The sequence below is a fragment of the Natrix helvetica genome (assembly GCF_964273705.1).
Source record: "Natrix helvetica genome assembly, chromosome: Z".
NCBI lineage: Eukaryota > Metazoa > Chordata > Lepidosauria > Squamata > Natricidae > Natrix > Natrix helvetica.
The window spans coordinates 135112871-135134887 of record NC_138554.1 but is presented as its reverse complement, the minus strand read 5'-3'; the positions used below and the strand labels follow the sequence as shown (position 1 = coordinate 135134887).

Genomic DNA, 22017 nt, shown 5'->3' with positions numbered 1-22017 from the left:
CTCCCGCTACAGCAGCCAAGGCTTCTCTGTCCAGTTGGCTATAGTTCCGTTCAGCGGGAGACAAGATTCTCGAGTAGAAGGCGATGGGGGCTTCAGTGCCATTGGGCATTCTGTGGCTGAGGACTGCGCCGACGCCAAAAGGTGAAACGTCGCACGTCAAAACCAGCGGCAGGGTCTGGCTGTACTGGACCAGCAGGGAGTCGGCTGTGAGCACTCCGGCGAACGCGGCGGCCTCGGCTCGTCCCCAGGTCCATCTAGCGTTTTTGGCTAGTAGTCGGTGCAAGGGCTCAGCGACGGTTGCTTTCTGTCTGAGAAAGACGCTGTAGAAGTTAAGGAGCCCGAGGAAAGCTTGCAACTCGGTCTGATTGCAAGGTGTAGGGGCGTCCTGGATTGCTTTAATTTTTTGGGATGTTGGGTGGATCCCAGAACCGTCATTCATGTACCCTAGGAATTCTACCCTGGGCACATTAATTTTACATTTTTCTTTTTTGAGGCGGAGGCCCTTTTCCCAAATTCTGGTCAAAACAGCCCTGACACATTTTAAAAGTTGTGCCTCATTTGCAGCCGATACCAAGATGTCGTCGAAATAGGGGACGACTCCTGGTATCCCCTGCAAAAGCCGTTCCATGACGCATTGGAACAGTCCGGGGGTGATACTAACTCCAAATTGTAGGTGGTTGCATTTGAATGCACCCCTATGCGTCACAATGGTTTGGGCCTCCACTGTGGCACCATCTACAGGCAACTGCTGGTATGCCTGCACCATATCTAATTTCGCAAACATTTTTCCTGCCCCTAGCGAATGTAGTAGGTGCTGTACAATGGGCACAGGGTAGGGGCTTTGTTGTAGCGCATTGTTTATTGTGCATTTATAGTCCGCGCAGATGCGGACTGACCCATCTGGCTTGACTGGGGTCACTATTGGGGTCTCCCAGCGAGCATGGTCCACTGGTTCTAGGATCCCCTAGCTCACCAGCTTGTCAATTTCCTTATCAATTTTAGGGCGGAGGGCAAAAGGCACTCTCTTGGGTTTAAGCCTGATAGGCGCGACATTGGAGTCCAAATTAAATGATATTGGCGTCCCCACATACTTACCGAGGCCGGAGCTGAAGACGTCCTCGAACTTCTTAAATATTGCCTCGGTGCTGCCGTTTGCGATGGTGTTGATGCCGGTGACTTCCAAACCCAGGGCTTCAAACCAATCCAGCCCCAGGAGGCTTTGCAGCGGTGCACTGGCCACGGTCACGGAAAGCTGGGCTGTGATGTCTTTGAATTGAACCCGGAAAGTGCCCTGGCCCACAATGGGGACTCGGTTCCCCTGGTAGTCGCGTAACATGATGTCTGGCGTGCGAAGCTGCTGTTTTTTGAGGCTTGGGATAGCCTTTTTTAGGGTTGACCAGGATATGATCGTGAGAGACGATCCAGTGTCGACTTCAAGCTCGCAGGGAGCATCCTCAATGAGGACCGTGAGCTTCAGCTTTTTTGGCCGCCGTGTGCGGACTTGACCTATCGTTGTGAGATAGGTTCTCAGCGGCTCTCTCTAAGTGTGCTCTCTCTGGGTATACTCTCTCTGGGCTGTCTCCCTTGGTTCTGTCTCTGGGCGCCCTTGGTTTTTCCGCCAGGCCCCTGGGATGGGCCTCTGTTGGCGGTTTGTTTGTGGCTGCCAAGTGGTTGCAGAGACTTCGCTCTGGCACACTTTTGCAATGTGCCCCTTCTTATCGCAACGCTGGCAGGTTGCGTCCTGGAATCTGCAGGTAGACCGGGGATGGTTCCCTCCGCAGCTTGCGTAGGGCGGCAAACGGGAATCGAATTTTCACACCGGCTTTGTGCGGCTACTGCGCATGCGGTAGCTGTCATCGCACTCTCTGTCATCTGTCTCCTGGTCTGCGGCCTTGTGGTGGATGCGCGCCTGCTTAGGGATGGAATGGGGCACGTTGTACTGGCACTATAGGGCTTCCGTGGACCTGTCGGCTGACTCTGATGCCCTGGCCTCGTCAAGTGCGATCTGCAGAGACATGTTGGATTTTGCCAGCAGGCATTTCTGCAGGTGAATGTCCTGCACTCCACAGATCAGACGGTCCAGGATCTGGTCGTCCAGGTCACGGAGGTCGCAATATGTGGCCGCTTTTCGTAGGGCTGCGACGTATTGGTTGATGATTTCATCTGCCTTCTGGTTCCGCATGTAGAACTCGTGTCGGCGGACATGTCGGGAAGGCTTGGGCGCGTAGTGTGTCCATAGCATCTGCTGCAAGGCTGCCCATGTTACTGTTTGGATCAGAGTTGGCTCCGACAGGTCTTTGGTCATCTCGAAGACCTCCCGGCCGCAGTAACCCAGGAACAGTTTCTTCTTTCAGGAGTCCGGTACTCCCATGAGGTCGTTTGCCTCGAGGAAGCATTCGAACCTCAGCATATAGGATTCCCAATGTTCGGCCACTGGGTCGTACGGAGTTGGCGGAGCGTTCATGGCCATTTTGTCTTGTGCGGTTTGAATTTGCTGCTTTAAAATGGTTGCTCGAAGCTGCGCCGATGCTCCGGGCTGGATTTACTTGCTGGATTGTCTGGTTGTTCGTTCTTCACCCTATCTGCCTCTCGATCCCATCCTCGTCGCCAGTGTTAAATCAGGGCAATGAGAGGACAGACTCAGGTTCAAGGCAACAACAGCTCTTTATTCACAGACAAGTATGTACAATCCAGCAACTGTTAGGTCTGACAGCTCTCCTTTTATAGGGAGCTGTCAGACCTCTCAACCAATCAGATTAAACCTTGGCTCCTGCCTAAATGGAGGACTGGAGTGGAAACCACAGCAGCTTGTGTGGATATCTAACACTTGCTATTTTAATGCTTTTTAAAAATGGCTTCTTATTTGCAGTGGGATACCTGATTGGGGCACAAAGTATCTGATAGTTATCTTGCTTTTGATAAATATTGAAACTGATGGAAATAGTGCATGGCTATGCAAACTGCATTTTTTTTAATGGGATTCAGGCAGGAGACCTGGAAGGGTTGTGTCCTATAAGACTCGCTTTTAATGTTATCCCTTAATGTGTTTGATTCTGTTAAACTTAACATCTGTAGAAATTGTTTATTGTTTAAATGGTACACAATTCTAATGAGGAAATTGACCAGCATTTATTGGACATTAAAATGGATTATTTTAGAGGTCTCATCTGGCTTAGTTTGAATTTTAATTGCAAGAATTCTCCATATAAATTTAATAAGTATTATTATTTACTGTTCTTGATCAGTGGGGTTGAAGCAAAGTACTTGCTGGAATGGAACTCTTGTTTGCATCTCTGTAGTTGGTACTGTAATTAGTAGGGCTGTGCAACTTCAGATTCCAACAAGTGGTACTCAACTCATGCACTATAAATTGCAATCTGCCCAAATTTGGTAAAATCTCTTGTTTCTGTTGTTCAAAAAATATTGATGATGTAGCTAATGAATACATTTTTGTTGTATATGTAGCAGTTCTCTTTGCATGGATACTCCCGTTTCTCTATATGTAAAGACAGAGAAAGAGAGAGAGTCAGAGAATGAAGGAAGGGGAGAAGGAATAAAATAGAGAAAATAGGGAAAGATATAAAGATGGGGGAATGGAGACAAAATGAGAAATAGGGAGAAAATAAGAGAAGGCAGTAAAAGAAAGGGTCAGCGAAATAGAGAAAGAGTGAGGGAAAGAGGTTGTGGAGATATAATGCTAAGGCCATAAAAGAAGGAAAACAGCTATTTGTAGTATGGAAGGTGATCATATGTAACCTGGTCACCAAAATAAAAATGCCCTTTCTGTTCACTCCTTCGCACCTTTTGACTTGAGCGAGAATAAACGAATAAATAATCGCCCCTCTGGGTGTGGTTATTGATTCTTCCCCTTCTTGTTTCAGCCTTGCCCATCACTGGCATTTGGCTCCCAAAATTAATTTTGAAATGAATTGCAAGAAATTGCAATTTGTTGCAGTGATTGAATTTGAGACAACAAGGATATCTAGAAAAATGTTAGCACTACTTTATTGGAAGATTTCTCTAGAAATTGGGTTGCCACCTGTAGTAAGGCATAGATGGTGAGCCATTTCCAAGGGATAATTAGGCATCAGTCATTCCCAAATTAGTGCTTGTCAACCCTAAACATAAAATGATTGCAATGTTTTTTTTTTTTTAAAAGGGCTAAAATATTTGCAGTGTTGTGTAATCCAGCAACCCATTAAGATAATTCCCTTACTCTAGCTTCCCTGTGTCAAGCAAAGAATCCTACAAGTTGACAAATCTGTGATGCCAAATCAGATTCTGGTAACTTATATTTGCCTAGATGTCAACAGAAAAAAAACCTACAACTTGTCTTTTATATAGCCCCATATTCCTGTTAGTACTCAGCAGCCCTTTCCGTAGTGCAATTTTTACAAATGGTGTGCATAAATTATATTCATGCAAATGTCTATGGAGATTCTCAATCATCTAGTCGTGATTGTCCCAAAGGTGCTTTTCTAAAAGGCAACTAGACTTTCTTGTTGTTGTTTTTCCTTTGAAGCTTCTGTGAAGAAGCTTCTTGGACGAGAAGTGAAACGTTTTCATGAAAACAACAACAACAACAACAACCCCAAGAAAGTCCAGTTGCCTTTTGGAAAAGCACTTTTGGGACATTCCTGCAAGTAATCTCATGACTGCTTTGGCTTTGAACATGCAAAATGTCGAGAATTGATTAAAAGACCATCCAAGGCCAATGGACCTGGAGGATTACTTGCTGTTCAGAGCTGAACTGTAGGCCCTTCACCGTCCTTGTTACACATGCACACTTACTGGCCAGCCTCTATCCTTTTCTTTCATAAAATAATTCCTCCTATCTGGCTCATAGGAAGAATGAAACTGCCCTCTACCCAATGTAAACCTTGGTCTATTTAGACAAGGACTGTCGTCTTGGCTTGTAGGAAGTGTGAAACTGCCTCCTCCGCAGTGAAATTCTTGGTCTGTTTAGACTACAATTGTCTTCCTGGCTTGTAGGAAGTGTGAAATTGCCCCTTCTTCAATGATATTCTTGGTCTGTTTAGACCAGTTATTGTCTTCTTGGCTTGTAGGAAGTGTGAAACTGTCCTCTACTTAATGAAACACTATTTAGACCAGGATTCTTTACTCTGATCAGAAGTTCCTTCTCCATTGTAATTTTCCCATTCCCTGCTGCAAATTGCTCATTAGTTTAGGTGAGGCAATTGTCCCAGATGCCTAATATGAGTGACAGATTGCCGGACATTCCTCCTAATCTCTCTGGTTACTCTTTTCTATACTTCATGCTATATATGCTTCACAGCCTGCATCCTCAAAACACCTGCAATTCACAGGTGTGTTCAAGGGCACTTGCCCCCTGACACATATATAAAAGCAACCACAAGTCCAAAATGATTCTAGACATGGATTGGAAGATGCCATCATTGACAAAATATGTTGAGATGCTCCTGGCTGAATGTTTTATTGGAAGGTATTCAGAGCAGTTAACCTTCTATGTCAGGGGTGTCAAACTTGATTTCATTGCGGGCCGCATCAGGGATATATTTGACCTTGGGGTCCAGGGTGGGTATGGCCAGCTTGACATGACTCATGTCGGGGGTGCCTGTAGTGGCCCAAGCACTCTGCCAGCAAAAACAGGCTCCTGAGCTCCATTTTCAGCTGTGACGGCTTCATGCAACCCTCTGCTAGAGAAAATGGAGCTCAGGAGGCCTACCTGCAGCTCTCCTGGGCTACATTTTCACTGGCAGAAGTACCAAGGCCCAGTGGTGTGTTCTGGATCCTGGTGCAACTGGTACAGTGCCACAGGGCCGGGCATCCACCACGTGCACACATGCAGCATGCGCGCAGCACATGAATGCATACTTACCGCACGCGATGCGCCGCGACACTCCAGCTGCTCGGCGGAGGGTTGTGTAGGCGCCATACGCTCCATACGCATGCACGAAAGCCCCGATCGACTCAAATACAGGTAAGGAGGGCACGCAGGCAGGAGGGCTCTCCGGAGCACCGTACTGGAATGGTACCTGTTGCTCCCAGCAGTCACTGTACACCCGTACCGGGGTGTACCAGTCGTATCCCACCACTGCCAAGGCCCCTGTTTCCAGGGAGGTCCTGCGGGTCAGATCTAAACACCCTGCGGGCCAAATATGCCCCCTGGGCCTTGAGTTTGATACCCCTGTTCTACATGCAAAGCCTGGTATAGATAATGAACAAAAGATGCTTCCTTCAAATTCAATCCCTTGTGAAACATAGTTATCAACAGATTATGAATCATTTATAGATCTGTCATCAACAAACTATTTTTAATCAATTTGTATTTCCTTTACTCAATGTGAGACAGTATTTTTCAACCATGTTCTCGACAATTACATAATTCCCAACTATCATATCCATGTTAGTTGAGAATAAAGCTTGATTTAATAAAATGTAGATCTGACATGCTGACATGGGTGATACTAGATTAAATCTGCACTCCCTCTCTTCTTAGATGAAAGGCCCTAATACAGTTGGAAAGTTGCATTACTTTCATTGATGGTTTGTTGTTGAGTTGTTTGAAAAAAATATATGCAGTGGTATATTGGCACCCAACTGATTTCAAATTCATCAAATTTGGTACTAAATTCATTTTGATCCAAAATTTTTGTCCCAGTACTCATCATTTGTTTGGTACTCAATGCACAAGCTAGAACTTGTCTGTGTTGGCTTCCTTGCAACTCACTACATTATTCTTTATGGGAAAAATTTGTTTGGTACTCATTGTTTTTGGACTCATCATGCCTCCTTGAACCAATTAACATCGAGTACCAAGGTACTTACTGTTTAGAGTTTTTATATAATATGTGAAAAGTTCAAGCTCTGCCAAATATTTCCCTGCTAAAATTTATGAGGGCTCAAAATATTTCCTAGATACAGTTTTTATTATTATCTTTCTTATATTCTAACTTCTGTGTTGTCTTTGAGAATCCTTCTGCCTAAATGCAATTTCTACTCTATCACTACTCTGAATATCCAGGGTAAAGGTTTTACTCCCTTGTGATAAAGCAGAAACATGGTCAGCTAGATGTTGGTTATGCAACAAGATAGAAAGTTAATTCAAAGCCCTGTCCTGATTCTGTCATTGAGCAAGGCAGAAAAGACAGCTTCCCTTTGAATATCAGAGTTCCCTGAAAATTCACAGAAAGGAATCCCTAGTTTGCTACCAGCAAATGGACAATGAAGGTGAAAATGGGCGTGGCATTTTAGTTGAGATTGATTCAAAAGTAATTTTAAAAATACATAACGCATTTTATAGGTTATAGTTTATAAATGTTTAAAGAACATCTCAGAAATGCTGCATATATTCAGCTCCATTGCTCAATGTCTCTTTCATGAGTAAGAAAGCTCAACTCTGCTTTTTTGTATATTTGCAGGTTTATGCATTTTTTAATATCCTACACCATCTCAAGATTCTGGGATGTAAAAACCAGTAAAACCATAGTTAACTAAAGCATAAACTCAAATAATAAAATCAGGTCCTGGCCAAATAACAACCCTCATCATAACCAATCTCCCAAAATCTACTTGAACAAAATTGCATTTATTATCTTGCAAGAAAAGACTAAGAGATTCACGCCTATAGAGTTTCTTAATCATCCAGTTCATGGTTGTCCCAAAGGGGCTTTGCTTTTTTCCTTGAAAATGTTTTGCTTCACATCCAAGAAGCTTTTTCAATTCTGAACTAAATTGAAGCTTCTTGGATGAGAAGCAAAATGTTTTCAAGGAACAAAAATCAAGAAAGTCCAGTTGTCTTTTGGAAAAGCATCTTTGGGATAAAAAGTCCATGTCCACTTGTTTTCTCAGAGTGTCATAGACTTGAGACACATAAAAGGACTGCTTTGAGACGATAACGTTCTCACCTCTCAAGGGGTTGGGACTATATGCAAGTCCTCCATTAATGACTACCTAGAACCCATCTGGAAGATAAACTCCTAAATTATCCCACATCTATGGGCTTCATAGATTAAAACCTATACTTTGAACTGGACCTGGAAGCTCCTCTATCCCTCCACATTCATATATATATATAGGCAGTTGACTTTCCAAGTATGTTAACTATTTGGAAGTATAACAAACATTAAGTCCTATTACATCCTATTCTTCTGCATAGAAAGACAAAGCAACACCATTTAGCAATTGAGTAGGAAATCAAACCTGGATGATCTTGCTGGCCCTATTCTCATTCTTCTAACAGCATCTTATTGCATTGAAAAGGAAATCTCACATTTCTCCAAATACAGGTATTCCTCACTGAGCAACCCTAGTTGGGACTGGCAAGTTTTCAGAGTTTATATCTGGTGAATTCTACCCACAGTTGCCTGTTAAGAGGGAAGAGTTCTTTTTTAATGAGAAGTTTTGCATTTCCTACTATTTTTGAAAGTGGGTGTATAAGGGAGAGAGATGGTTTTGATACTAACACAAGATGATCCCGGATTATTATAAGACATGGAACACAAAAAATCAAAAATTATTATCCATTTTTCATCCACAATTGATTATTTTTTTTTGTGGAAAGTCTATTTTGGGAACAAATAATAAGTGATGTTTTATTTCCATCAGTGCAGTGTTTAGGAAACTGCCTCTAAAGTTTGTTTGCACCATAGCTTTCTGCAAAAATTTCTCTCTGTGGGAAGAAAACATATGACCCCCATCTAGTGTGACCTGGACGGTTCTTCTTTCCTTTGTAGGAAATTGTCCTTGGTAGCAATTTATATTTATGGAGTCTTAACTAAATACTATACATGGATTGCATTTGTCTATCTATACTGTATATGGGAGGGTGGAATGAATATCAAAATGAAATATTATGATGTTTCAGAAGATTAAACATGAAAGAAAAATAACATGTAAGGATTATCTATCTATATAAAACTCCGTAACTGAAAAATTAGAAGTATTGCAGTACATCTTTCAAAACCTAACAGTTTGAGGTAGTTCTTGTGGGGTTTTATTTTTTAAAAAATCTACTTACTAAGCCTCTACACTGATTTTTTTAAAGGTTGTTTTTGTAATGATGGCATAGTTCTTTTAATCCTTAAATGCTTAAAAAGCTGCTTTACTTGCTGTATTCAGCATGGCAATGACTGTTTGCAAATGCTAGTAACAGATTTGGCTTATGGCACAAGTGATAAAAGTAATGTAAGAGTTGACAAAATGTAAGTTTCTTTTAAAAAGAAATGGAGGGGTCACAGTTACAAGTTTACCAGTCAATTTTATTGACACTCCTATAGCCAGTCAATCCAAGAAACAAGGAAAATATTTATAAAACCCCAATGAGTTCAGGTCAGCTGCATTTTTCTCCAGTTGCACCAACAACAACCTTGTTGTAGGTAGATTAGGTTGATCAAAAACCACTTCATGACACTTGAGCCTTTTCTCAACAATATTAGTTTTGCGGAGAATAGGCTAATGGTGGAAGGCTAAGCAAAATGGAGAGGTAGAGGTGAAGACACAAAAGGTAATTAGCACACTTTTATGTGATTTATAGTAAGAAATTCTATTCCTGGCTTAAACAATGTTGAAGTTCAACTGAGACAAAGCTCAGTCTAATAATTAATAGTTGGCAACTAATTGCAGATTGATGCTTCACTGCCTCTACTCCAATCTCTGGTTGCACTACAGCCATTTTAGCACATGAAGTTTTTCAGATTCTCTATTCCAAGCTTAGATGCAAGAGTGTGATCTTCAAAAGGACAATCCAATATAAGTTCTTGCATCCTGCTACTCCTACTGTCCTCTGAAACTGGAGCAGATGTACAAGGAAAGTTAATGGATGAATTGCATGTGGCTTAGAGATCCTCCCTAGCCTATAGGAAATTTATCTTACTAGCATTTGGAGTGAATTAAAAAAAAACCTGACCAGAATGCAGGCTGAGAAAGGTTCCAATTTATCTTTCTCTATTTCCATCTTGGCGATGTTTGAAATAAATAAAATGGCATCAATTTTACACATATCTGCCCATTTTTTCGTTTGCTAAACTTAATAGTCTGGAAACTACGTGCCCCCTAGAATCCTTGGTGCTCTCTGAAGTTGGTGGTCTTCTTGCAAATGTTTCATTATCAAATTAAGTACAGCTAGAAGGGTTGGGGAGGGGGGCTCTTTTTTTTTTTTTGCAAATTCATAAAAATGCCGGAGAATTCCAGAAAACTAGCACTCAGGTCAATCAATCTTCAATAGGAGACAAACACAGAGACAAACAACATCTTCACATCATTCAAAAGAGACAATCAAAAAGGTAAAAAGGAAACAAAAAGACCAAAATATCTCACCAGCGTTCAATACTCAAGTGAGCAGAGATTAATACCAAGATTAACATTAGAGAAGTAAACAATATCCAATCAAGGAGCTACCAATGGAGACAAAGAAGCTAACAGTAAACAACAGTTTAATTAAGGATCCACCAAAAACACTGCCACCAACAATGACAATATATAAACAGGGAGCAAACCCTTCTCCCTTCTAGCACTGATGATGTTACCTAGTAGGGCAATGAAACTTCTGTAAGAAAACAATGAAGCCCAGAGAACACCAACGACCCCTCAGTTCAATCATGAGTTGTAAATATTATTTTTTATTGGCACTACATATCCCAAAAGTTAAATAGCAAGGGACTGCCAAGGCGGAAAAACCCCATGTTTCACCAACTGCAACAGGAGAAATCCCCAACTGGTCATAACTTTAGAAATTGTATCCGAAAAGATTCCTGCTTAATAAGTATACTGGCATCTCTATTCTCCTGCTGTTCAATTAAAATTCATTAGAAAACTGATCTGGCAGCTTTTTATGGTGACCTTAATGCTGTGATCTTCTGTAAGGAAAAAAAAATCCTTTAAGACAGTTTTTTTCAGAGGTTGGGAAGACACGTCTAGCTTTTTTCTTCTTCTTATAGCAGATTGTGAGCCCTACTCATTATTTTAGTGACAAGTTTTCAAGGATTTTCCCACTTTTTTATATGAGAATTTTGGGAGGTTGATTTTTTTCTCCTTTCCTTTTTAATTTTAAGTATATTAAGCTTAGCTGCTGTTTGAGAAATCAGGCTAATTGCAGAGAAAAAGGAGAACTCATAAGCGTGGCAAGTACCTTACATACAGAAAATGTAATTTTCAATCCAATATAGTTTTTCAAAATTCCTATGATTGTCTATAATTCCCAGGTTACTATGGGTCAATGTTTGTTGAAACCAAATTGTAAAGGGCTCATTTACTACGAGCTGCAAAGGGACTTGTAGAGCCAGGAATGCATAAGACATTGGATTGATAATATAGGTAGCCCTTGACTTACAACTATTCGTTTAGTGTCTGTTATAAGTTATGATGGCACTGAAAAAAAGTAACTAAGGACTGTTTTTCACACTTTTGTCCTTTGCACTATGATCACCTGATCAAAATTCAGTTATGCGATCATCTTTTTTGAGCTTCTGACGAGAGAAGTCAATAGGAATGCCATTCACTTAACAACTGTATTACTAACTGAACTGCAGTGATTCACTTAACAACTGTGGCAAGATAAGTCATAAAATGACTCACTTAACAACTGTCTTGTAATTTTGGTCTTGATTGTGGTCGTAAGTCGAGGACTACCTGTACTGTACAAGCAAAATGGTTAATTGCAGTGAACTGGTTTCATATTTCTGTCATTATTCATCTTCTCCTTTTATGTTCCACAACAAATTTTCAGAAAATCAGATTTTACTCCCCACTTTGAATTCTACTTTAAGGAATATAAGAGTTGTGCATGGCAATGAATTATTAAAAAAAAAAAACATAGTTAGATAAGTCAACCTTGGCTTTGAGAACCAATGTTATTCTCCATCATATATAGCCAGTCTTGGATCAGCCCAGATCAATTCACTGTGGATCTCTCTCTCTCACAAGCACTGCACAGAACCATTAACTCATGTATCTTCAAAGGTTAATTATTTTCCCCCAAAATTTTTGTTTATTTATTTATTGAATGTATGTACCCACTTATAAGAAGTGATTCTGGGTGGCATAAAATGGTTAATAATATTCAGTAATAATGACTTTTAATGTTAATTTTATATGCTGTTTATTTATTGATTATATTGTATACCATCCCAGAGCACCCTTCTGAGGAAAATGGGTGGTTTAGAAATATGAAATATAAATAAGTAAATGAAGGGAAGAATTATACACACACACACATTTCTTTTTAAAAAATAGATAAAAAGACCACATTAAAAATTTTTTAAAAGACAACTAAAAGTAAAATAAATAAATTTAGTATTTATCTTGAACACTGAATTGTGAAATTCTGTCGATCCAGAATTGCAAATCTTCATGTTTCTAGGATTTGTCTGGGGAAAAAAAATCAGAAAGGAATTCCAAAATGTCATTTTCTTATCTTTTATCTTCTTTGAAATAGGTCAGGAATACGAGGCAAAATTGATTAATAGATATAAATAGCCACTAAGCCGGTGGACTTTCCTTAGCAATGAAATTCACCTAAGTTAAACCATAGTAATCTACCAAGTTTGTTCTGAAGAGCATTAAAGTAGAGCTGGACCATCTTAATTAGTTCCTTAGCTTTGGAAGTGGCTTTTGCAGATGTGCAGAAACTACTTTTAACAATCAGAGCCAGTTGGAAGAGGCCCCTTTGAAAGTCTATGGAAATTCTCAGTCATCCAGGTCATGGTTGTCCCAAAGGTGCTTTTTCAAAAGGCAATTGAGTTTTGTTTTGTTTTCCTTGAAGATGTTTCGCTTCTCACCCAAGAAGCTTCTTCATTTCTGACTTCAGAACTGAAGAAGCTTCTTGGATGAGAAGTGAAACATGTTCAAGGAAAAACAAAAAAAAACTCAATTGCCTTTTGAAAGAGCACCTTTGGGTCGCCGCTTCGAAGAACAAAAATACCCCAGTGCCAGTCAATCATCAGGCTATAATATTCCTCACTTACTTTTCTTGTACTGTTTTCCATTGCTATAATTTCCACATGTTTTGCCTGGGGTTGGCACTTGAAATCTTTCTTTGGTAGTGATAGTGTTTGGGAATTGTTTTATTGGGGATTTCTTTAGCTCTTGTGCAGTCATAGGGGAAAATGGAACTGTGGAATAGAATAGAATAGAATAGAATTCTTTATTGGCCAAATGTGATTGGACACGCAAGGAATTTGTCTTTGGCGAATATGATCTTATTGTACATAAAAAGACAAGATACATTCGTCAAGAATCATAAGATACAATATTTACTGATAGTCATAGGGTACCAATAAGCAATAAGGAACCAATTAATATAAATCTTAAGGATACAAGCAACAAAGTTACAGTCCTGCAGTCATAAGTGGGAGGAGATGGGGGATAGGAACGATGAGAAGACTAATAGGAATAGTAATGCAGCCTTAGTGAATAATTTAAACAGTGGTGAGGGAATTGAAGACAGGTGCTGTGTTAGTGTCCCACATGCTTTGAGGTACTGTATTGCCATTGAATATGAAATGTTGCACAGCCCTACTATCTATATCGTAGATTTGAAAGTGGAAGATGTTTGGGATGGGTGTGTGTCAGAGAATGGCACAGCAAGTGTCCAAATGAAGTCAGAGATGCTGACACAAGCTTGTCGTTTTATATAAATAAGTATATTTTACATCAATATATGCACCGAACAAGATAGGCAAACAGGAGCATCATGAGGTAAATCACAGAGTCCACAGAAGAAAAAAGGTGGGGGAAAGGGGAAACTCCCCTCCACACCCACAGCAACCAATCATAGCGCAGATTGCCTCAGGCAGGAGCCAGTCCTCTCCCATCAATCAATTGTAACTGTTTGTTCAGGCTCATTGTACAACCCCACTGTCCCAGCTAAATTTAAATTTAAATCTCTTAATAATGTCTTATAATTGAGGTTTAATTCATGTATAGGTAGTCCTTGACTTACAACAGTTCTTTTAGAGGCCGTTCAAAGTTACAACGGCACTGAAGAAAGTGACTTATGACCTTTTTTCACAGTTACAACCTATGCACCATCCGCCTGGTCATGAGATCAAAATTCAGAGGCTTGGCAACTGGTTCATACTTACGACCGTTGCTGTGTCCCAAGGTCATGTGATCCCCTTTTGCAACCTTCAAAGTCAATGGGGAAGCCAGAACCACATAATTAGCTTAACAACTGCCGTGGTTCACTTAAAAAAGTGTGGCGAGAGAGGTCGTAAAATGAGGCAAAGCTCACTTAAGAAATGTCTCGCTTAACAAGAGAGGTTTTGGGCTCAATGTTGGTCGTAAGTCAAGGACTGCCTCTACATGTAATTCATGTGGTAGCTTCTTTCACCTGCTAGCTTCTTAAACTCTTCATGGTTGTCTCCTTAGGTTTGAAGACCATCGTTGGAGCTCTCATCCAGTCAGTTAGGAAACTTGCAGATGTGATGATCCTGACCGTTTTTTGCTTGAGTGTTTTCGCCCTCATAGGACTCCAGCTGTTCATGGGTAACCTCAGGAACAAGTGTGTCCGAGACTATACAGAGTTCGAATCCATCAACGGCACCTTTGCTTCAGATGAGAAGACCTGGGAAACCTTGAATGAATTCATCAGCGATCCTGGTAAGTTCTTTGTGACGTCCAGGTTTATTCCCCTATGGTGGTCAAAATGAATACGGCTCATAAAATCTGAAATCATAAGACAGCTCCCCGTTTTTTTTGCTATGCCAACTGAAAATAGGTGTGTAAAACTGCAAAATTGCCAGTTGGGCGTTTTTAGCAAACATTTATTGTTAAGTCTGTACTATAGCAGATACAGGTAGATACAGACTTATAATAGTTCATTGTAAGAGTTACAGTGTCATGGAAAGAAGTGAATTATGATCACTTTTCACATTTATGACCATTGCAGCATCTCCATGGTCAAGGGATCAAAATTTCAGATGCTTGGCCACTGGTTCCAACTTTTTTTTTAAACAGTTTATTTATATATTTTCACATTACATACATTAGTGAACACAGTATTGTCTGGATCAACTTATTTTTATACAATAATACTCTTCCCACTCCTAACTTCTACCTCTATTGTCCAACCATTTATAAAACAAGTCCCATGTTTGAAAATACTATGTGTCTTCTTCTGTTTTTATTTTTAATGTCAATCTATCCATTTCTGCACAATCTAATTTTTTAAAAAATTACATCATCTTCAGTGAGCATTTCCTCATTTTTCCAATACAATTCTTGCTGCTGTCAAGGCATTTAATATGGCAACTTGTTCATATTTATGATGGTTGCAGTGTCCCAGGGTGCCGTGAACATCTTTTGCAACCTTCTGACAAGCAAGGGCAATGGGGGAGTCAGATTCATTTTACAAACATGTTACTAACTTAACAACTTCAGTGGTTCACTTAACAACTGTGACAAGAAATGTTGTAAATGGGGCAGAATCCCTTAACAGCTGTCTCATTCAGCAACAGGAATTTTGGGTTCAATTATGGTCGTAAATTGAGGACTACCTGGATTCCTGCTGTGATGGTCATTGTATGCTATGGACAAGGAGAAACCCTGTTTATTTTTTCATGCATCTTAGCTGATCAGCCATTAGTTGGGAATTAGGGAAAAGACTTTAAATAGTCTTCGACTTACAGAGCTTTCATTCAGTAACTGTTCGAAGTTACAATGGCACTGAAAAAATGACTTATGACTGTTTTTCCACACTTATGACCATTGCACCATGGTCACATGAACAAATTTTGGACACTTGGCAACTGGCTAATGTTTATGACAGTTGCGGTATCACGGAGTCATGGGATCACCTTTTATGACCTTCTGACAAGCAGAGTTAATGGGGAAGACAGATTCATTTTACAACCATGTTACTAACTTAGCAACTGTCACAAGAAAGGTCTTAAAATAGAGCAAAACTCATTCAATAACTGTTGCACTTAATAACAGATGTTGGGGTTAATTGTGGTCATAAGTCAAGGACTACCTGTGTTATGGCTGTATTGACAGAACATTGTTACCTGATTACTGATTTAAACCCTCTTCTGGATTTGCGCAATAGCTTGTGCCGAATGGTTTGTGTTTACAAAACCAAATCACAAAAAAACTAACCAAATATAAATCAAGCTTAGCATGTATTATGAAGTATCTGCTAGGTTTTGCCAGATATGATTAAAGATGTTATATGAGGGTGGCTTTTTATTAGCATAACAGTTACTAGGATAACTGAAAAGGGGGCTTTGTTCTACCTTAAAGATTGTGAGACTGCTAAAAGTAAGAACACTAACACTAAGTTAGTAACTTCCTAACAGCAGCTATTGCAGTAACCTTTGATGGGATGACAATTTAGGTAAGAGGTGAACAATAAGTTTGTTTGTTTGCTTCTTTTGATAGTATTATATGTAAAAGAGATCTCAGAGTTTAAGGCTAGGAAAGAAATGAAGTATCTTAATACATGAATGACAAGCAGAAGACATCAAGATCTATCTTATTAGGAAAAAAAGATGATTAGCTTTTAGTCCTGTTTTGAGAGAGGCAATATAGTAATTAAACCCAGAATCTTAGATAGTTAGCTTAATGAATTATCTCATAAATGAGTTCCAGAGTTTTGCTTTATTCGGTTTCTAAAATTCTGTATGTTACCTTATTACTTTCCTGATAATATACAGTAGCTAATAAAGCTTTGGGCTCTACTTTGTTTGACATATTTCTCAAACAAAAAAATAATAAAGGGGAAACAAAATTTAGACATTGAGCCAGATTGGAGATGTTTGGGTTTTTTGGTTTACAATAGTACTATGCAAAGATTTGATTTGGAGATGCAGTTCAAAGATGGTTTAATTGAAACTCCAAATTAACTGCCAATTTGGATTGAATTGGACGTCCCAAAAATCAATTGATTGTTTTGAAAGCCTCATGATTAAAAGCCCTGCCTTTAATAATTGGCCTTTTTAAAATGAAATCAGTTGAATTCAGTGATTTGAGTCAAATAATCAATTCAGGATCAAATCATTTTTCTTGATTAAATCAAATATGGTTCCCCAAAGCTTCAACTTGAAAATTGTTGTGCTCTCCTCATCGTGATGCTCAAGCTGAGCAATTTAGTAAATAATTGTTCTTGCCCATTGCTTATTTCAACTTCATGTCCTAGCATGAAGCAGAGTGTAGTAATTGCTTCAGGCAGCAGATGCCAAGAGATGATGGCAAAGTATTGTCCCTTAAGCTGGTTGGCTGCCTTTAAATGTAGCGGAGGATCCCAAAAGTGCTTTTTCAAAAGGCAACTACACTTTGTTCTTTGCTTGAAGACATTTCCCTTTTCATCCAAGAATCTTCTTCAGTTCTGAATGAGTGGTGGAGAATGGAAGCAATAGCAGTAGCACTTAGACTTATATACCGCTTCACAGTGCTTTACAGCCTTATCTAAGTGGTTTACAGAGTCAGCCTATTGCCCTCAACAATCTGGGTTCTCATTTTACCCATCTCAGAAGGATGGAAGGCCGAGTCAACCTTGAGCCCATCAGGATCGAACTCCTGAAGTGAGCAGTGAGATAGCCCTGCAGTACTGCTTTCTAACCACTATGCCAACACGGCTCTTAGAAGAGGCTTAGAAGAGGCTGCAAGGTTATATTCTTTGCAGTCATCTGGCTGTTAGCACTCTTTCTGGTTTGAAAGAGGGGTCAAAGAGGCCATCTACATTAAGAATGAATAGTCCACTCTCAACAGAGGGGGAGGGATAGAACACAAACTCTCTCCTATTTACAACACAGTCCTTTCACAAGTTCCAAATTCCACAGTCCCATACCAATTTGCCCTATCCAGGTGACACTGAGGGCACAGGTAAACCTTCAAGTGGCCTCAATGACTCTCAGAAAGAGAGCTAACAACCAGATGACTGCAAGGAATATAAATCCTTCCATTCTCCACCATTCATTCAGAACTGAAGAAATTCTTGGATGAGAAGTGAAATATCTTCAAGGAAAAACCACTTGCCTTGACAACCATGAGAAAATCTCCATAGACATGTAGTGGGGGATGTTATCCTTTGCAATATTAACGAAATGTTTAATCATTTTGTCCTTTGGTTCAGAGACCAAAACAATTTTAACAATGTTGTCATTAAAAATTATGTTAAATTGTCACCCTTACTATGATTTCTTGGCAGCTGTGTAGAATTGTCTTTTTGTTTTGAACCACAAGATGTTCTAGATTTAAATGTGTATTGTAGTTATCAGAAGAATTTTCTTAGAATCAAGAACGGGATGTGGTGATTTAAGTTATAAATCCCAACCAGTGTGTGAATCCAGATTAAATCATCCACAGCGGTTGCCAAGCCTCTGCTTGAAACATATCTACTGAAAGGGAAAAACAGCATGTCTACGGATGATTGATTCAAATAGGCTACTTGTGTGGCAGAAGATGGAGAACTATGCATAAAATCAGTCTGCAATCTTTTGGAATTTTTGAACTGAGAACTAGGAGAGGTAAAATTAAGGAAGAAATAGAATAGACTATCAGAGTTGGAAGGGATCTTGGCGGTCTTCTAGGTCGTAAATTGAGGACTACTTGTATTCTTTTTAAGTGCTGCTTTGGTCAGTTGAAAAGTTTTATATTTGCTCACTTCCCCCAACCCCCCAGCAATGTTTTGCTTGTCAGTTTCACTGGTTAGTAATTCCTAGATTTGTGTGAAGATCTAGAATTTCTATATTCAACTATTTTATTTCTCAGTAATCACTTTGTTGTACTTATTAAAGTGGAACTCCTTTATTCATTGTTATTCTTGTGGTGGCTTTACACTAGTGCAGCATACTGCAAAATTTTTGAAACAGTCACCTGGATTAAAGGGGGAATCTGACCCCATTTAATTCAAAGTCTTGCCTCACCCAGATTCCAGGTAAATTTATCCCTTCAAGAGCAGGTAGTAGCAGCTTAATTATCTTAAATAGCTTTGTTATTTAACGAATAACTCCATTTTAGGAGGTGAGAGCTCAAGAAATGATCTGGCAAAAATCTTGTAGATACTTGGGACTACAGTATATCCTTTTGCACATATGATAAACTAGATTTTGTTTCTTAAGACTCTAAAATGTGTCGTTATGACAATTCAGGTCCCATGATGACTCATATTATGTTATGGAGATGAAAAATTAACGCCCTCTGGTACAAAAGAAGGCTTATGTCCTATTTATAAGGGTACAGAAGTGGACAATTGAAAGGTAAATCTTGAAATAGGGTCATTTTGTAATCTAGGTACAGCAGGGCTGTGCAAAATAATAATAATAATAGAGGAAAAGATAATCAGCTTCCTTGCTTGAGGTTAGATCACTTTCAGAAATATTTTGAAAAATAATAAAAATGAAAGTATAGCAAAAAGGAGAGAAAAACCTTTGAGAAATTGCAAGGCAGATACAATGGAGAAATCCAAAAGAACATCTTTTTAGAATCCAAGATAAAAATTTACTTCTGCTTATGTGATCCTCCCTGAATTGATTCCTTTTCCCCCCATGATTTACCTGTCTGAAATTATTTAATGTAAGAAAGTTAGAATAACAGAGTAACAGGATTAGAAGGGAACTTGAAGATCTTCTAATGCATCTCCCTGCTCAAGTAGGACACCCTATACAATTTCAGGCAAATGGTTGTCAAATCTCTTCTTAAAGACTTCCAGTGTTGGAGCATTTACAACTTCTGGAGGCAAGATTAATTGTTCTGACTGTCAGGAAATTTCTTCTTAGTACTTTTTTTTTCAGTTCAAGATTTTTAATTTCTTTAACACAAATTATGCATATTATAGGAACAAAGCATTGTTCAGGTCTTTTCTTTTACACCCTCTCATTTACATAGTCCTTTTTACATTATAGTTTTGTTTTTACTTTCAACCAAATTATTCTCTTCTATTATTTTCATCTTTATACTTATTTTTTAATACATAAACAATATCTTCAATTGCCCATTCAAAGTTTCATCAAATTTCCATTTCTTATTTTCTCCATTTATATATTTTACTATAAACAACATATATCTTCTAATTCAATTTAAACACAGAGAGCATTTCTTTCAATTTTTCTACAATTAACAATGTACTATAATTTCTTTATTTCTTTATTAATTACTTAACAATAGCAATCTTACTACTATTCTCTTTGGTCTACTAATGTAACTCTTTCCCCCTTTCTTTCTCTTTTAACCATTTTCTCTTGGGCTCTTAAAAATTCCACTTTTAATTCTTTTTCTTCTTCTCCCCCTTTCTCCTAACTTCTTCTTTTTCTTTTTCCTATTTTTGTGGTTATTGTCACTTTTCTTCAGAGTATTTACTTTTAGTAACTTTCCCCAGGTTTTCCCTGTTCTCCCTTCCTTACTGTTTTGTGGTTTCTTTTTGGGGGATCTCCTCTTTTGTCTGCTTTTTCTTTGTGTCTGTAAATCCCAGTGAAATATTCTATCTGCATTTTATTTTCAATTTTTCTTTCTTCCAAGTTATCTCCCTATACCTCATTTGTTTTTTTTACCAATCACGTACACTTTTCAGTATCCCAAATAATTCATCATACATCCAAATCTCCATTATACAAGTTTAACTATTTTAACAGATTTTTAAATTTTGGGGTTATACTACATTTAACTGCAAATTTAGGGTCTTCCAAATTCTATTACTCAATTTAGAATTAGTCTTTACAGTCCAAATTGAAGTTTTCCTTCTCTTCCACAGCTTTGTAGCGGTCCTTGATTATGGCCACCGACCCCACTGCCAGTTTAAAGGGCTTTTCTCTGACCTACTGAGGTACTGCTGGTTCCTCTTGATCATCCGATCTCTCTGTCCCTTCAGGACAGGTTTCGGGCTGAAAACCTCCCAACAGCAGTTGGGATCCAGTTTGGCTGGATTTCCGCAGGGGAAAAAGTCCGCTTTTTTCCAGCCGGTCTCACAGCTATGCTTCCGGCTTCTCCTGAAATTTCTCCTTAGTTCTAGATTGCTTCTTGATTATTTTCCATCCGTTGCTTCTTGTTCTGTCTTCAGCTGCTTTGGAGAATAGGTTGACCCCCTCTATTTTGTGGCAACCCCTGAAATACTGGAAGACTGCTATCATGTCACCCCTAGTTTTTCTCTTTGTTAGACTAAAAGCGAGCATTCTTAATTATGTATAAACCCATACCATGATTATTCACTTCTGTGGCTCCTCAGATTCTATTCATTTCCCACAAACTCAGGACTGGAAAGCACTTTGAGATCCAAATGAAGATAGGGATAGATTTAAACCATGCAGAGATCCTTCACCAAACAATATCCTTAGAGATGTTGCAACCATGAAGTGTGAACATTTCTATTTTTGCAAATAGTTCTTTGTTCCTGATTTTATGAGAATTTTGGCCACAGTTGTTAAGTGAATCAGGGTATTTACGTAAATTACAGGGTTCTTAAACAAATCTGGCTGTTCCCATTGACTTTGCTTGTCAGAAACTGCCTTTGAAGATTGCAAATGGTGATAATGTGACACCCTTCCCTCCAAGGTCACTGTAACCACATCATAAATACATGTCTGATGGTAAGAGTGAGTACCTGTTGTAAGTGACCTTTTAAAATGCTGCTTTGAACTTCAGACGGTTGCTAAACAAATGGTTGTAAGTTGAGGACTATCTTTAAAGCAAGGCAGCTGCTAACCTTGAGAACCATCCAGAATAACATGTGTGAGATGGGCAACTGTATAAATTGAATACATTTTACTTTTTTCAAAAACCTGTCATGTAGTGAAGTATCCCTGTCCTTAGCAGTAGATAAGGTGTGAGACTGAATCCCTGGGGTTCATCCTTGACCAAATAATTTCCTGGGTCATTTTGGCTTACAGCCAACCTGAAATATAAGTAGTCCTCAACTTATCACCACAAATGAGCCAAAAATGTGTGTTGTTAAGTGAGACATTTGTTAAATGAGTTTTCCCCATTTTGTGATTTCTCTTGCCACATTTGTTAAGTGAATCACTGCAGTTGTTAAATTGGTAACATAGCTGTTAAGTGAATGGTTTCCCCACTGACTTTGCTTGCTCAAAGATTGGAAAAGGTGAT

At 39.2% G+C, this 22017-nt stretch overlaps 1 protein-coding gene across 1 annotated transcript in view; it reads left to right on the top strand.

Moving 5' to 3' along the window:
* The window catches only part of LOC309401147 (sodium channel protein type 5 subunit alpha-like), a 372397-nt gene that overhangs the window by 129936 nt on the left and 220444 nt on the right, over positions 1-22017 (top strand). Inside the window, 1 exon segment of the mRNA XM_081970165.1 lies at positions 14350-14580. Coding sequence (XP_081826291.1) covers positions 14350-14580 — 231 coding nt within the window.